General features: G+C 43.8%; 1 protein-coding gene across 1 annotated transcript in view; it reads left to right on the top strand.

Annotated features, from left to right (window-relative positions):
• RSPO1 (R-spondin 1) overlaps positions 1-18017 on the top strand; it is a 381570-nt gene extending 363553 nt beyond the window's left edge. The window contains exon 6 of the mRNA XM_086958739.1: positions 17038-18017. Coding sequence (XP_086814865.1) covers positions 17038-17195 — 158 coding nt within the window. The 3' untranslated portion in view covers positions 17196-18017. The remainder of the gene's footprint in view (positions 1-17037) is intronic.
• Positions 18018-18389: the final 372 nt, after the last annotated feature.

The following is an 18389-nucleotide window of genomic DNA, read 5'->3' as shown; positions in this document are numbered from 1 at the left end:
AGCGCCGCCAGGTCCAGCAAATGCTGGCGCCTGAGCGGCGTCACCTCGGTCTCGGGCAAGGCCGCTGCCTGCCCAAAGGATGGAGGTGGACTCGGGAACATGCCCCAAACCACAGCAACCTCCTGTGACACCACAGGGACCCCTGCGAGGGTTTGTGGTGAGGCCGAGGCACCATGGTCCAAAGGAGGGAACCCCGAAGGGTCGTACCCTTACGGCACCACATCCTCCGATTTTGGAGCTGGACCTGTCGGCGCCGGGGCCAGAGCCGCCGGCGACACAGCAGAAGTCCCCACATGCGGCAAAGGATCCGCAGACGTCCCAGGAGGAGACAAAGGAGAAGGAGGAGTCAACAAGGCCTGCAAGGCCGCCGCATAGGCCTCCATCTGGGTTCTAGTTGCCCCCGCGCCGGGAAACAGCAGATAGGGTGGCGATACGCATGGCCGCACCACCAGTGGAGAACCCACACCCCCAACAGGGCGGGGACCGGCCCTCAGGGACAAACTGCGAAACTTACTAACAGGTGAGCGCTGCTCTTGCGGCCTGGGAGAAGGACGATGTCGAAGACGCAGGAGGCGGTTCTTGAAGCCGTCCACAGGGGCCGACAGACATGCGTGCCGAAAGGAGTTTTATTCGGCGCTCCCGCAGGGACTTCGGCTTGATTTGCAGACATGCCTCGCAGTCTGTGGAGTCGTGGTGCTCTCCCAAACACCACATGCAGATGGAGTGAGGAACCGTCGCCGACATCTGGCACATGCATGATGTGCACGTTTTGAAATCCGAAGGCATTCGCACATTGTTCTCAAGAACAACGCTCAAGGCGAAAAAGGGAGCCCTGAAACAGGCCAGAAGACAAGATTCGGGTCCGCGTTGCACCTGGAAATGAAGAAAACTGACGTCCGTGCACCGGGGCGGGGCTTATGTGGCCTCGCTGACATCACACCCACGGAGGACATCAGAAGGAGTCGCGTGGCACGGCCCCCTTGCACACAGAGATGCTGTGCAAGAAAGCTTTCTGGGTCAGTCTCATGCCTGGGGGATATTCTACATTAAGGAATCTGCGGCTAGTAGTCTCTATCAGATGCTTCTGTTAACCAACGAGGCATCCGGTCGTGCGAGACATGACACCACATATCTCTTTCCTTTGCAAACACACCACAGAACAAGTGATGAAGTAAAAGGATGAAAAAATGCACATTTGCACCAGGATAAGACACTACACATCTCTTTCCTTTTATAACACGCAACAAAATAAGTGCAAAGGTAAAGAATCAATGAATGCACAAGTACACCAGGACCAGATTTACATATCTGCCTCCTTTACAAACATTTCACAGAACTAATACCATGGTGAAGTCAAAGGACATGCAGAGGGCGTAGAGACCAGGCAAAGTATGCACACTGTGCATAGAACAATAAAACTGCATGCTGGACAAATCACAGAAAGAAATGTCCTATTGTACATTCATAATGAAAACAGCAGCATCATGATAGAAATCAGCAAGGGAACATAGAACACCGATCAAACAAATGCAAATGCTACACGAGATGACAAACCCCGACCACATATTATAATATTGGAATATTGGGAGTCTGCTTGAAGACAGCTGACGACAGTGGCTTGGCAGAGGGGGATAATAGCTTGTATAGGGCCTCTGCCCAACTTTCCAATGTTCCTTGTTTGTTAAGTTTCGCTCTGGTTAATTCAAAACATGCACCTTCACTGGGTGGGCTGTTGTAACCGCCTTATGGGCTATACATTTGTTAAATGTCCTTACTATCATGAGAAACCTTTACTGTGGCACAAGCCTTGCATGAGGGAGAAGGCATTTAACAAACAGGATAGCTCTCAGAAATGGAATATGATAGTTGGCGCATGTTCTCTACTCGTCAATTTAAAACATTTGCTCTACATGGGTGGAATTTTGTAATAGCATTCTGTACGAGTTTCTTAGATGCGTTTTATTTCATAGTAGGTCATTGTCTGTTTAAGATAGCATCTCGGGGAAAGGGCATTTATTCACGGTTCAGACCAGTGTAGCAGGACATAATTCAATATGTCATGCCAAATATGCATTTCGGAGGATTAAAATGGAAGATGCTGTCATTACAGCTCTGATAGCACTTTCAGAATATTTTTTATTGGCAAGAAAAAGATCCTTCACGTTAAGTATAATAATGTATCATTTAAGCAAACGTCCACTGGAAGACAGATTTGTACTGTGCAAATTTGAGAAATAAACAAGTAAGACCTAAAACCGCTTTCTTAGCACACGCGTCTTGAGTTAGGACTCTTGACAAAGAGAGAATGCTTCAAGTTTATTCGTCATTGACTTTGTGTCTGGAGATAAACTATGCTTGCCAAACTATATATAACTATATATAACAGGTTTTTAAGCTTTCTAAGGGTTTTTAAGCTTTCTAAGGGTCTCATTTCAATGTTGGCTACTGTTGCTTGAGTACACAGGGAAGGATTAGCACTACATATAAATTGGATAGTGATACTCTGACAGTAGAAATTAAAAGACAAAGTGGACCCAAGGTGCACACAAGAAGGCCCACAACAATCAACATCTCCCCATGGGAGGTGAGCCCTGACAAGGGTCCGAGGATCAGTCATAAAAGGGTAATTGTGCCGTCAAGGGTTTTGTTGAACTGTAGAGTATTCAAAATTATATATTATTTTGTGGTCCTAAGCATTTGACACCACTGATGCACAATGTGTGTCAGACAAAGTTTTCAAACAAATAGAGCTAATACCAAACGGTAATAAAAAGAGAGAGCAATAGCAGGGTGTATGGAAAAGTTGTGTTTGTTTTAATTATTCACAAAACAAAAATAAAATATACATGGGTATACCATTTGTTGCAAAAGCTACAATAGGAAAAAATATCAATAAAACAGCCTATTTGCAGCAATTGTTGTAGCTTATTCACCTATTTACAAGTTATATCATTAAAAGCAGTGGAATAAGCGCAGTCGACGTTTCGGTCTCTAGACTTGCGTTATGGAGACCATCCTCAGGACAGAGAAATCAAATCATGAATACCCTAAAAAACAGTAAAAACGATAATTAAAAAACTGTTTTATTCCCATCAAGGGATTTGCATATATTATCCAAAAAACCCTAAGCTCTCTACATGATTTAATAACAAACTATATTGCTTTTTGATTCATAATATTTCATTCAATGACACCTTAATACTCAGAAGAAAGGAGATTGTCAACATAATTCAAGACATATTGCGGCATCATTATCTTTTGTACAGATTTCATTATTATTTTTTCATTCTTGATATTGTCAGTTAACCAACAACATTGTTCGGTTAGGTATACAGTCAAAATATCGAGTAGGAAATATCGACCTACCATAATATCGAGTCTGAAATATCGAAGGTGCATAATATCGAAGGCAAGAATATCGTAGGACAGAATATCGACCCAAGGTAAGTAATATCGAAATACTTAATATCGATGTAAGTAATATCGAAGTTAGTAATATCGATAGCATATATATCGATGTTACTAATTTCGATGACACTAATATCGATATTTGTATTATTGTATAGTTTTTTATTATGTATGTGTTATATGTTTAATTTAAGTATTTAAAATAATTACTATTATATGTGTATAAATTTTATATAATAATAAATAAATTTATAAGTAAATTTTATGTTTTTGTACCGGAGCGGGTTGTGGGTTTATAGGGGAATAGGGTGGGAAGTAATTTAATTATGGTAAATTGATTAGTAATTAGTAGGATTTATTAATAAATTATAATTAATTGGTAATTATGTGAAAATAATAGGAAAATAATTTTAATTAATGTATTAATTGATATATATGTTCTGTAGAGGGTTGTGGGTTTATAGGGGAATAGGGTGGGAAGTTATTTAATTATGGTAAGTTGATTAATAATTAGTAGGATTAATTAATTAATTATAATTAATTGCTAATTAATATTGATTAATTGGGGAAAAAATTAATTGATTCATTGATATATTTTTTCTGTAGCGGGATGTGGGTTTATAGGGGAATGGGGTGGGGAGTAATTTAATAATAATTAATTAATTAATATATGTTTTAAAAAATTTATATTTAATTTATTGGGAAATAATTAATATTAATTAGTTAATTAATTATTATAATTATGTACATATTTAAAATTATTAATTAATTGGAAATTAAATAATATTAATTAGTTACATTAATTAGAGTAATTTATTTATATATAATTTTTAGTTACTGTTAATTAATTAATTGGGGAAAATAATATTAATTATTAAATTATAATAATTACAGCTAATGTGCTAATATATTTACTTTATTTGTTATTGTTCATTAATAATTAATTGCTAATTAAATAATAATAATTAAGTTTGGGTAAAGGAGTATTTTTAGGGTTCAGGGTCAGTTTTGGGTTTTTGGGTAAAGGGGTATTTTTAGTGTTCAGGGTCAGTTTTGAGTTTTTGGGTAAAGGGGTTTTTTTAGGGTTCAGGGTCAGTTTTCAGTTCTTGGGTAAAGGGGTATTTTTGGGTTCAGGGTCAGTTTTCAGTTCTTGGGTAAAGGGGTATTTTTTGGGTTCAGGGTCAGTTTTCAGTTTTTGGGTAAAGGGGTATTTTTAGTGTTCAGGGTCAGTTTTCAGTTCTTGGGTAAAGGGGTATTTTTTGGGTTCAGGGTCAGTTTTCTGTTTTTGGGTAAAGGGGTATTTTTTGGGTTCAGGGTCAGTTTTCAGTTTTTGGGTAAAGGGGTATTTTTAGGGTTCAGGGTCAGTTTTCAGTTCTTGGGTAAAGGGGTATTTTTAGAGTTCAGGGTCAGTTTTCTGGTTTTGGGTAAAGGGGTATTTTGAGGGTTTAGGGTCAGTTTTCAGTTTTTGGGTAAAGGGTTATTTTTTGGGTTCAGGGTCAGTTTTCAGTTTTTGGGTAAAGGGGTATTTTTAGGTTTCAGGGTCAGTTTTCAGTTCTTGGGTAAAGGGGTATTTTTGGGGTTCAGGGTCAGTTTTCAGTTTTTGGGTAAAGGGGTATTTTTTGGGTTCAGGGTCAGTTTTCAGTTTTTGGGTAAAGGGGTATTTTTAGGGTTCAGGGTCAGTTTCAGTTCTTGGGTAAAGGGGTGTTTTTTGAGTTCAGGGTCAGTTTTCCCTACTGTTGCACTCTCTGGAGTAGGAATAGAAATGTTTACCCTTACGCTATCCAACGTTTTATTTAATTAATTGTTAAAATATCAAATGTTTATTTTATTTTTTATATTACTTACATTTTATTTATGTTACTCTTTCATGTTTGTAAATGTGTTAGTAAATTAGAATATATTTCATTAATTTATAAATTCGTAAAATAATTATTAATACTTATTGTTCAGTGCATATATATTACATATTTACTGTATATATTTAATTAATGTATTCTTAATATATATGTATTATTTATTACTTTTAAACATTATTAGATACTTTTAAATATGTTTATTTTATTTATTAGTCTTATAGACTTAATTTTACATTTATATATTAAAAAAAAAAACGATATTTTTAACATCGATATTTTTTACATCGAAATGTTTTTTTCGATATTTTTGTACTTACCATGTTGTAGATAGGATGTCGATATTTTTGCCCTCGATATTGTTGACTCGATATTCTTGTAGGTCGATATTTCTGTAGTCGAAATTCTGTCAGTGATTCGTTCGGTTATACATTGTAACACTCAATTCATCAAATAGTGGATATGGTCTGTATAGAAACAAAAAACAATCCAATTGCAATTAAGAAATAAAATTCTAATCCATTTAACCTGGTCACAATTAGGAGATTTGGCGGAAACTTTTACCTTTCTTATAGATAAATGAAGCTCATGGAGTTTTAACGGGCCTCAAATTCAAGTAGATGGTAGCGATGAGTGCAATCATCTGTTTTCAGAAAAGCAAAAATAAACCATAAGTTGTTTATAGAGCATATATTATGCATTATTTGAAGATTAGGGCCAAACTATTGCTGATAAAAAGTTATTTTATTTTTATTAAAGTTGAATGAGTAAAAATAAAATAACTTTTTATCAGCAATAGTTTGGCCCTAATCTTCAAATAATGCATTCAAGTTACACTTCAATTAAAGGATCGATATGAATGCATTAATTAGTCTATCCTGATATTTGTTCTACCATGAACAAGGGTTACATATAATATATGCTCTATAAACAACTTATGGTTTATTTTTGCTTTTCTGAAAACAGATTATTTATTCAGTTCCATTATAGCCATTTTTTCCTGCAAGCAACTAATGCCCCTTACATATTCGTAGGGCTGGGCGGAACTCCACAGAATCTCGCATAGTTTTACTGTAACTCTCCAAAATTCTTTGCAAAACTCAGTGTGTTCTGCCCACCCCTCATTTTTATATAACAGTGACATTTTGCTGATGCTCTCCAATCCCAGCTTTTTGTTCTCAGGCATAATATCTTTGATTCAGTCCTTTGCCCAGTCTTCTTATAGAAAATGGATTGATTGAAGTAAATGTGAAGCCCTACCCATGTCCCACTCCATCGCCAAGACCAGCATATGAGAATTTCACCTGGGATGCATATGCATTGGCATATCCATTATCAAAGGCCTGGAAAAAATAGCAGAGGAACTCTTTAGCTCACTGTTGATTAGATTCAGGAACAAATTTGATACATCATCCCATTTGAATTTGTCACTATAGCATAGGAGCTGATGGTGGAACAGAGATTCATCTACATTTTTGGTATTTGCTAATCCGAACCCAGAGGAAATGACTGACCCAACTTGACTCCAACATCAGTTCGTATGTGTGGAGTGGAAAGAAACCCAGCCTCAAACTCTCCAATCTGTGGGCCCATGCTATTTTTTGGGTACTCCAAGTGCTCCATAAGGAGATATATTGTCTTGCACATCATCTATACAGATGTCCTCATTTTTTCTCCAACACGGAGAAGTTCTGACAAGTGTGGGTACACAATGGTTATTTTTCCGATTCCCAAAGATAATGGAAAGGGGCGACCACTCGGTCCCCCCGAACGTATGGCGGAGTGCCTCGATCCCCCCGGGAAGCCATTTTTGGGCGGGAGGCGCGTCTCGGCTGGTATGCCCGAAGCGGCGTAGCCGGGGCGCGCCTGTTCCCGCCCTAGAGTGGGCTGGCCTAGACACTGACGCAGCCAGCCACGCCCTCGGGACGGGCAGGGGCGGGTTTACGCCCGCCCTGAAGACGGATAAAAGGAGACGCAAGGCCAGAAGACGTCCTCTTGTTCTTGTGCTCCGAAGCTGCACCTCCTCGCTACACGTGAGCTCGGGACAGAACAAAGAGCCAATTTTGAGCGTTTTTGATCTTTTTCTTTGTCTTCCAGATACTTCGTCGAAGAAGATGCCCAGGAAAGGCGAAAAGAGAATGACGACTGACCAGATGGTTCGGGCACTCTTTAAAGATATGTCCGACATAAAGAAACGGTTGGCGGAGCGAGATGGGGAGGAGGGTTCGGGCCCTTCGCCGGCTGGAGGGAGACCTAAGAGGCCGAGAAAGGTTCCAGCCGGTGGGGACGTCCCGGTTCCCTCTGCCCCTCTCGAGGCGCCGACCCCAGTACCGATAGAGGGGAATCCAATCCCGGGGGTCGTCTCCCCGACATCCAAGGAAGACATGCCCCCCGAGCTGGCAGCACAGCTAGCAGCGTGGTTGGGGGATAGTGGTGATGGCGCCACGGCTGCCGAGGCACAGGCGCTGATAAAAGGGCTTCGTGAGAAGAAAGAGGCAGCTAGAGTGGCGGGGATAGACAAGCCGCAAGCGGCAGAAGCTGCGTCCGGTGCAGGTAAGCGGCCATTGCCGATTGCAAGGGACGAGTCAGCACCCTCTCGTAGAGAGAGATTGGGACAACATGTGCCGTTAGCTATAAAAGAAAAGATCTGGGCGGGAGAGTACGTGAATATTTTTTCCCTGCTTGTTGATCATTATGATGTGGAGCATGTGAAAAGTCAGAAGGACTTGATGCATCCGAGTGTTTGGCGCGCAAAAATGGCCGCCTTTAAGGTTAATGAGAACATTGGCAACTGGGGCAATGCATGGGGTATTTTCACATCGATTTTGGGGGAACGTAGGCCCGAGTTGCTCCCTGAGTTTCCCGTTTACCAATCACGAATTATGGGTTACTCGACAACGTATCAAGGTAACCATTGGTTTTGTTATGACAATCTGTTCAGAAAGGAAAAGGAACATAACAAGAGTTTGACTTGGGATTGTTACGATTCGTTAACTTGGGACAAAATGAAAGAATCAGGAATGTTAAGAATGCCATTGGTCGGGAGCAATGTTGTTGATTACTCCCGCCAAAATGTGGGGACGCCCTTTCGACCAAGTACGAGCACCGACGACCAGTCAAGGCCCGCAGGCAATACAGGGAAAAAGGGTTTCTGTTTTAATTTCAACAAGGGGAAATGTACCAGGCCTCCGGGATCGTGTAAGTTCAAACATGAGTGTAGTACGTGTGGGTCGTCCCATCCTGAGTCATCGTGCAGAGCCAGAACGGGTGAGAATGGGGGTAAGGGGGGCGCCAAACAGGTCTAAGCTAGGCCGAGGGGCGCCTTTACCAACCCCGATTGATACCTTGGCAATGATTCCCTGGCTCAGCGAATACCCGGATCTTACTTCTGCCGGGGTGCTACGGAACGGTTTTACACATGGTTTCCGCATCCCGGTAGGGGACTTTCAGGGTGTAGGGACGTGCAAAAATCAACTTTCCGTTTTACAACATACATCGGTAGTGCAAGAGAAAATTCAGAAAGAGGTTAGCCGGGGACGGGTCGCCGGCCCGTTTAGTGAACCCCCGGTACCAGGTTTCGTTTGTTCTCCGTTAGGGGTGGTCCCCAAGAAGGACCCGGGTGAGTTCCGTTTGATCCATAATCTGTCTGCTCCACGAGGTCTTTCGGTGAACGACGCAATTGATCCAGAAGTTTGTTCGGTGCGATACGCATCTTTTGATGAGGCAGTAGCCATCTTGAATCGCCTGGGGCACGGGACGTTGATGGCGAAATCTGATATCGAGTCAGCGTTCCGGTTGCTCCCGGTACACCCAGACGATCAGCGTCTTTTGGGATTCGGGTTCCAGGGGTCATTTTACATGGATAGGTGTATGCCAATGGGTTGCTCTATTTCATGTGCTTACTTTGAGCAATTCAGTACTTTCCTGCAGTGGGTGTTCACCGAGACAGCGGGTTTCCGAAATGTAATGCATTACCTTGACGACTTTCTGTTCCTTGGCCCCGCCGGTAGTCCCGAATGTGCCCAGGCTTTAGACGAATTCTGTGTGTTAATGGGTCATCTCGGCGTGCCGTTGGCACCGGGTAAAACTATGGGTCCCACGACTTGCCTCGAGTTTCTGGGGATCGAGTTGGACTCAAGGGAGGGGTGCTTCCGTTTACCAGCTAGCAAGGTGTCGAAATTCAGGGCAGCCCTCCAAGTATGTTTAACTGCATCCAAGGTTACACTGCATCAGTTGCAACAGTTAGTGGGAAAGTTGAACTTTGCCTTGAGAGTGATACCAATGGCTCGCCCCTTTTCCCGCTCAATTGCCCAAGCGATGGTTGGCCTGAAGGAGGGTCATCATCGCACAAGGTTATCGACTGAGGTCCGCCAGGACATGCGGATTTGGTTAGCATTCTTGGCGGACTTCAATGGCCGAGTTGTCTGGAACAAGCCAGTCATGTCCTCCGATGAGCTTGGGCTATGGACAGATTCAGCAGGAAGCGTAGGTTTTGGCGCCATCTTCGGCACAAAATGGTCGGCACAGAAGTGGCCCCTATGGTGGCACGAGAAGGGGCTGACAAGTAACATCGCTTTCCTCGAATTATTTCCCATTCTGGTGGCCCTGAGAACCTGGCCAGAAGGGTTCAGAGATCATTCTGTTGTGTTCTGGTCCGACAATATGACCGTGGTAGAATGCATCAATAGTCAGGCAGCCCGTTGTAAATTGATTTTGAGGCTGCTCAAAGAAATTGTCTTACTGTGTATGCAACTGAACGTGGTATTCAGAGCAAAACATGTCCCTGGGGTGATGAATCAGGCCGCTGATGCACTGTCTCGTTTTCACATGCAGGCTTTCTCGGGTTTCCTTCCTTCAGCGGACCCGGAGCCGGCACCCTTCCCCGAAGCTCTCTGGTCTCTCGGTGCCCCGAACTTCGTCACCTCGTGGGAGAGAGTCTAGCACCCAGGACAAGGAAGGCATATGAAGGGGCGTTCCAGGCCTATTTAGCCTTTTTGGGGGCAGAGAGAGGGGGACTTTGGGGGCAGGAGGAGTTGGTAGTACTTTTCCTGATGTCCTTACGTAGGGCTGGGAAATCGGTGGCCACGGCCCAAAGGCATCGTGCCGCCATTTCCTTTGTTGCCAGGGCCCATGGCATCCTGGACCCGACAGCGTCTTTTACGGTACAGAAAGCGCTGCGTGGGTGGCAACGTCTGGAGGGTCGCAGAGTAGACGTAAGACGACCGATAGGTCTAGACAGGTTGTCCCAGTTGCTGACCACACTCCCTAACACATGCTCGTCCCCGTTCGGGACCTGTTTGTTCCGGACTGCATTTATGCTGGCATTTCACGGGGCTATGAGAGTTAGTGAGCTAGTTGCAAGGAACAAACGGGATGTGACGGGGGGCTTGTGCAGGGAGCAGGTTCAGATCAGGGGTGATGCGATGATTGTCTCCTTTCTCAGGTCCAAGACTGACCAAGATGGGAGGGGGGACTGCACGATCATTCGCAGGATCCCCGAGTCATCCATGTGTCCGGTTCAGTGCTTAGAAGATTACCTAGCACGAAGGGTGGCATCATGGGGGGGGACATTGTTGAGGCATGTAGACGCCACCCCGCTGACGAGGTTTCAGTTTCAGCGGGTGCTTGCAATGGCCATTGCCGCAGCGGGCTTGGACCCGGGTGAATTTTGGGACCCATTCCTTTCGTATAGGGGCTGCCACAGAAGCTACAGCCAGGGGTCTTAATGTAGAACAAGTGAAACGGGTGGGGCGTTGGTCCTCCAATTGTTATAAGAGGTATGTGCGATTGCACATGTTGTGAAGCTGTAATCATGTACTCACGCTTCTTGTCTTTTGTTTGTTTTCAGTTGCGCAAGCCTACGCGGCAGGGCGGACTGTGCAGTTGACCCAACACCAGGCCAGCGGTCACACATCACCGGCTGAGAGAAAGGAGGTGTGGGTTGTAGGCCACTCATACGTGAGACGGGCCGCAGACGTATTCAAAGCAGGTGATATGATTCACGTACCTGGGGAATACGGGTACAGAGTGTCCTTCTACGGAAGGGGCGGTCTCTGTATTGACCAGTTTCAGGCATTTTTTGAGGGTTTGTTAGAGCGGATGAGGTCACCGCCGTCCATAGTCATAGTACATTTGGGGGGCAATGATCTAGTCACCACCGGTAGACGACTTCTCCTGGAGGCTATGCTTTCCACGGTAAGTTGGTTAGCAAGGAGAGTTCCGGGGTGTACAATTGCGTGGTCTCATATGATCCCACGAAAAGTGTGGCGGGGGGCTATCTCGATCCCTGCTTTGAATCATTCCGTTAAAAAATTGAATAACAAAGTGAGTCGGTTGTTCCGTTCCAAGACATTGCATTCGATCTCGCATAGTTGTATTAATGATGACAGTATGTATTTGGGGGATGGTGTGCATTTGTCGAGGGTGGGCAACAAGTTACTCATAGGTGACTTCCTAGCTTGGTTAAAATCGTTAAAACATGACCTTTAGGTAGGAGTTTGGTGGGGGGTCCGGATAGCCGGTCAACTATCCGGACCTGTGGCGGTAAGGTCATGATCGGTGAGCACTAATTGGTAGATCCCTATGAGTGGGCGTCACCCAACACGGATGGGAGCGCTCGGGGGAGGTGGCCATTGGCCCCTCAATGGGGAGGCGGTCCCGTCTAAGGGCGGGTCGCCGGAAGTTAAGGAAAGGCGGTCAAGGCCCCTTCCTGTGTAGGAGGGGTTACAGCCCCCTCCTGAGGAATTTCCCGGGGCCAGGGTCATCTGCGACGGCAGATGCGGTAAGTTGTGTGGGGTGGGGGGAGGTCCACGATACCTTCTAGATACCACACACAAGTATTCGAACGACCTTTAAATGGCGTCGAGTCTTAAGTGCCCCCGACAAGTCAAGGGAAATTGTTAGTAGTTGCACTTGAGGTAAGCCTCTGTGCTGTCGCCCTTCCCAAGTGGGAGGGGTAAGTCTGGTTAGGGATCTTGACACCGGTTATGACCTTGCCGTTGGCCCTTAAACGTTAGGATGTACAATTTCAGTGTTTATAGAGAATGTTTCTGTAGGATGCTAGTTCGGCTAGGAGAACCTCTGTATTAGAGAATATGTTAAGATTAGCCAAACATCGCAAATGTGATAATGAAATTGTACATAATATGAAACGTTTAATGTTTAATTTTTTGTTTTAATAAATACGGCCGCGGGAGGGTCACTCCCTCCCACATCCAAAAACTTTGAAGAACTGTTTCCGGTTTCCCTTCTTTTGGGGATCGTGTTGAGAGGGGGTGGCGGGTATCTCAGCCATATGGAAAGGGGCGACCACTCGGTCCCCCCGAACGTATGGCGGAGTGCCTCGATCCCCCCGGGAAGCCATTTTTGGGCGGGAGGCGCGTCTCGGCTGGTATGCCCGAAGCGGCGTAGCCGGGGCGCGCCTGTTCCCGCCCTAGAGTGGGCTGGCCTAGACACTGACGCAGCCAGCCACGCCCTCGGGACGGGCAGGGGCGGGTTTACGCCCGCCCTGAAGACGGATAAAAGGAGACGCAAGGCCAGAAGACGTCCTCTTGTTCTTGTGCTCCGAAGCTGCACCTCCTCGCTACACGTGAGCTCGGGACAGAACAAAGAGCCAATTTTGACCCACCCACCAGCCCCTGAGGACAGCAAGTTGTTGTGCAATAAAGTGGATTTTCTAAGTATGTTCTTCCTTTTTCGTTTACAGGTTGTGAAAGTATCAGTTTTGTTGTTTTTCATAATAAAGTATGGTGAATATCATTTAGGTTGTTACGATTAAAAGGACTTGATGTAGTGTTGCTTTTTGAGCATGCTCTTTCGGTCGTAGCGACCAATGTTTTCATAAGTTCGAATTGTCGTATTTATTTTTTGGTAGGCGGTAAGGTCATGATCGGTGAGCACTAATTGGTAGATCCCTATGAGTGGGCGTCACCCAACACGGATGGGAGCGCTCGGGGGAGGTGGCCATTGGCCCCTCAATGGGGAGGCGGTCCCGTCTAAGGGCGGGTCGCCGGAAGTTAAGGAAAGGCGGTCAAGGCCCCTTCCTGTGTAGGAGGGGTTACAGCCCCCTCCTGAGGAATTTCCCGGGGCCAGGGTCATCTGCGACGGCAGATGCGGTAAGTTGTGTGGGGTGGGGGGAGGTCCACGATACCTTCTAGATACCACACACAAGTATTCGAACGACCTTTAAATGGCGTCGAGTCTTAAGTGCCCCCGACAAGTCAAGGGAAATTGTTAGTAGTTGCACTTGAGGTAAGCCTCTGTGCTGTCGCCCTTCCCAAGTGGGAGGGGTAAGTCTGGTTAGGGATCTTGACACCGGTTATGACCTTGCCGTTGGCCCTTAAACGTTAGGATGTACAATTTCAGTGTTTATAGAGAATGTTTCTGTAGGATGCTAGTTCGGCTAGGAGAACCTCTGTATTAGAGAATATGTTAAGATTAGCCAAACATCGCAAATGTGATAATGAAATTGTACATAATATGAAACGTTTAATGTTTAATTTTTTGTTTTAATAAATACGGCCGCGGGAGGGTCACTCCCTCCCACATCCAAAAACTTTGAAGAACTGTTTCCGGTTTCCCTTCTTTTGGGGATCGTGTTGAGAGGGGGTGGCGGGTATCTCAGCCATAAGCTCCCATGTATATCCACAAGTCTGTTACACCAACCTTGGACAACTTGAGTGTCACAACTGTGCTCATTGACTGGAGGACAGCACACAAGCACTTCAGGTTAAATCAATTCGTTTATAGACAGGCCCTTGTTTGGCACAATACTAGATTACAGATAGTCGATGACCCATTTTTTAGGATGTCATAGTTTTGCAAGGAATCTTCTCTGTAGATTACCTGATGCATGATGGCCTACCTAAATGCTTTGAATGTATGGAAAGCGTAATATGGATTAGATGACTCAAACAGTTGTAAGCACAGACAATTGATACATTGCCTCAGCAGCTACAGAGGGCTAGTGCTGATTGAGATATATATAGAAAAAGGAAATATCTTGCACTATGGCACATGAACCGAGGGTGTTGTCTGTTCGATATGGATTTCTTATTGATGTGCATCCAGATTATTTTGACAAACTTTTCTGAGGACGGAATACTTCCCAGATGACTGGTCCGGCCAAAAACAGGAATATCACTTAAATTCCTGTATTTCACTGTCCTAATTGACTGGCATGGGGCCGCATAGAAGTTAAAGAGGGCAAAGCTATTTGGACACCCTAGTTGAAAAAGATATACTGTGGGGGATTGTGGCTTGCTCCACGTGTTATGGTATACTAATACTGGAAAATTGTCTGGGTTAAACTGACCAGAGTTACGTGCTTGTGTATTTCCCCATTGGCACACTTGGCCATTTTACACAACAGTAGACTTACCCACACTGACTATTCAGAACCATAGGCAGATAGTGAAATAAATTGCTGCAGCCAAAATCTACATACCATGGCATGGGTTTCAAAGACTAGTACCGACACCAGATGAATGGTTCACATATCTCTTCAGGAACCCCCGGTGTGTGGTGTGTTCAACTTGTGTATAAACTCAATGACCGACTGATCCTTTTCTTCCATGTCAGGGGTTCTTTCTTTACAGGTCGGATTACTCAGTTAGGTGACAAGCTCAGAGCAGCGGGGCACTCATATAAATGAGACCCATAGTCTTTAAGTTTGTGCTTTCATATTTTTGCCCATTACTTAACTGTATTTATTAGATTTTGCACATTACAGATTTCTATACTACCGTTTTGCACAGACTCTCTAGAAAATGCCTGCTCTACATTTGCAGGACAGAGGCCAGTTCACACTTCTTTACTGTGCTTGAGTACGGAAAATAAACATCTAATGCATTCACTACTACATTTGTAAATGAAGAAAGGGGAAGTTTTTGAATTATGCAAGTTTCTCTTTTTCATTTTACCAAATTATCCCTTGTTGCGCCACCCTGTATACGCAAAGAGAGTAATCCTGTATAAATCAGTGATAATAGTCTTAGAACAGACCTCCTCCAAGTTTTGTGGTAGTTTGTGAAAATAGAGTCAGTAACCAAAATACAACTGCAAATGCATATTATTCTTCTTGTTAAAATAGGTTTTTAATTGCGTTATAAAACAGGTTAGAGTATGGTTTTGTTTTAGGCAAGGCTCAGGGTAAGAGGAGTTGTTAAAAGTAGCCTTAGGTTTACATTAAACATTTAGAGTCAGGGGAAAGGTAAGGGAAATTCTCAGACATGCCATTCCATCATTTTGAAATTCCTCAAAATTGTTTCTTCATTGTTGTCAATGCAATATTAACCCCTTCCATGCTGATGACGAACCCCAGCCGTCATGCTCTAGGGTGCTCGTGTGCTGATGACGGCTGGAGTTCGTCACGGCCCGCCCCTGTTAGTGTTGTTTACAGCACACCAGGGGAATCGCGGCCGCATGGAAAGGGTTAAATAGTTTTTTGTGATTCCTCATTATTGTATTTCTAATGCAGAATAGCTTTGGATTGGCAGTGTGATATATTATTTGAGAGTGATAAAACTGAATATTTATATGACATAACATTGAATAGTCATCAGGGGGTAACTGCTGCTATCCCTTTGTTGCTGTTTGCTACCTCTGTCAACAGCATTACATCACCTGTGCCTATTGAGGAGTCTAGATTTGTTGGCCCTTATTATGAGTGGCCTGGAAATGGACCATATTGTCCACACCCAAGGAGTTGCTGCCAATGGGGGTACTACTAACTCTGGGGGCTCATGAAAATCCAGTATATTACTATGAAGAAATAGAAATCTTCTAAGGGGTTCACTGATACACCTGGTCCTTAAACCAACAAAGAAGAAATTGGCACAGAACCTGTAATATAAAAACAATGCATTTATTAACCTCACATGAGGGAGATTGCGTCACACAGTACCCTCAAGCCACTGTAGGAGGCATTCTAAGGAGTACAGAGAACAGGGGCCTTATATATGCATAGGTTACATAGCCAGCATAAAACCAAGGGGAGGCCCTGACACATACAAGAATACTTACTGACGAATATGGCTATACAAAATTTGCTTGCTCAACAAAGTGGGAGGAGAGATATTTCTCCTTACATCAGCAAGAATAGACTGACAGTTACATACTAGGAGCAGGTGCACTCTACTAGCTAGGCCTTTCTGAGCATGTGCGAGGCTCTGGAAGAGGGAGAAAGCGCATGGCAAGCACATGGCTAACTAAGATGGCTGCCAAGTACAAAATGGCTTTCAGCTCATGCTAACAGCGATTCCTGTAATCTTTACCCACTACATTGACCCTTAGGGTCCACTAAGACATGAGGAATTACAGATGGAATAGGCAATTCCGGGTCTGATTCCACTGGTAATTTCTCATTTTGTGTTCAGCAGCCGAAATCTTTGGGTGATGGTTAAGAGCTGCAGTTTCCATGCACTCATAATTCCTATGGGGCTGATAAGTGACGTTACTGGCCCCTTCATGATTACGAAGTCAGTCGTAATGAGGCCCTAAGTGTGGAATATGTGTCTTTTAAATTCCATTTTACCAATAAGATAATTAAATGTTTAACAGAACATAGCAGGTGGGGGTTTGTGCCTAGTACATAGTGCAGCCCCAACTTTTCCATCCAGACTACTTAAAAAAGAAACATGTCTTTGGGAACAATGGTAGTGTTATGCCACCACCTGTGATGTCATCAAAGAGATATTGATTTCGATAAAATGACGCAACTCTAAACCACAATTGGGATTCCTGCAGTCTCATTCACCTTTATTTTTCTCTCCAACAGAGAAAGGACAAGCAAAGAAAGAGCGAAAGGATGAGCAAGGAAAGAAGGAGAACAGGAACAGAAATAGGAGCAATAAAGAAAGAGATGGCAAAAAGAGGAGGAGAGGGCAACATCGAGGGACTGCAGCACCCGCCACACCCTTCAGCCCAATCCAATAGCTGCCCCACTGCAGCCAGAGTGAGAATTCTTTGCTGCTATATATGTGAAAGCTTTACTGAACTGGAGCACTGCTACACATCAAATGCCCACGCAACCAAGCATTGGAAAAACTCTTACACGAGATATGGTGGGGATGGAACGAGCATGTCCAGAGACAGGCAAATGGAAAGAGAAGAAAGACATTATATCTTAATTCCGAGTACAAGAGACTTGGCGGACGCCTTCCTTTTCAAATGTAAAAGCGTAAGAGAGAAAATATATCACAGTTTCATGGACAGATGGATCAGAAGACTGGAACTGGTTTATATCATGAGTAAAAACATTGGTTCTTAAAGCCTGGAAAGGCCTCCCCTGATTCCCATTATTTTGTGTTTTACGCTCTATGAATTACTCATTGAAGAATCTATGTTAAACCTTTGTGACATGGTGTCAGAGATAACTACAGTGAAACTGCTTCAAATTTTATTCAAATTAAAAAAGAAAAGCTAAAACAAGTTATATTTCTAGGTTTGTGGTTGGTAGACTTTTCTTCTTGAGTTTGGACTTACATTATGTGTAACATAGTCACGTGGTACTGTGCTGCTCTATATGTACAGGGTGATTATTATATATTTAAGTTATCATTCCGCTAACATCATGTGTTTGTTTCTTTGCAGTGCTGATTTAGTGGCACAGTCTATAAACTGCTGTATAAGCAAAGGAAAATAAGTAACAAATCACACCACACTTCCTCTGCAAAAGGTAATTTCTCGGATAGCATCATCCCCAGGGCCACTGGTACGATGCAGCTTTGGAGGGCCAAATTATGCTGCAGGGTTGACAAAATTAGAAAGAAAAGTTGAATTATGCAGCACAATGTGGCGCTATCTTTGATGACATTATGATGTGATTTTGTCATTTTAAAGCCTATTCATTTAATTGCTCTTTATTGCTTTTATTGTTCACATAAAATACATCAACAAACAAAGATACAGTGGTCAATTATACGTTGTCCATTCTACTAGCTCATATTTATCATATGTATCAACGTAGTCAACGTAAATGTCCCCAAGTTTCACTCCCCCACTCACAGTAGACACTCACCGTAGACAAGTATAATGTCATCCCACACATCCATATACACGCCGTATTAGGGCTCCCGATCTCTACTTGCACATTCACTTTTACCTCTATTTCATGTGGATCTGTGGTAC

Source organism: Lissotriton vulgaris, chromosome 2_1 (genome assembly GCF_964263255.1).
Source record: "Lissotriton vulgaris chromosome 2_1, aLisVul1.2, whole genome shotgun sequence".
NCBI lineage: Eukaryota > Metazoa > Chordata > Amphibia > Caudata > Salamandridae > Lissotriton > Lissotriton vulgaris.
Note: the sequence above shows the minus strand (reverse complement) of the source record. Positions and strands in the feature narration are given on the sequence as shown.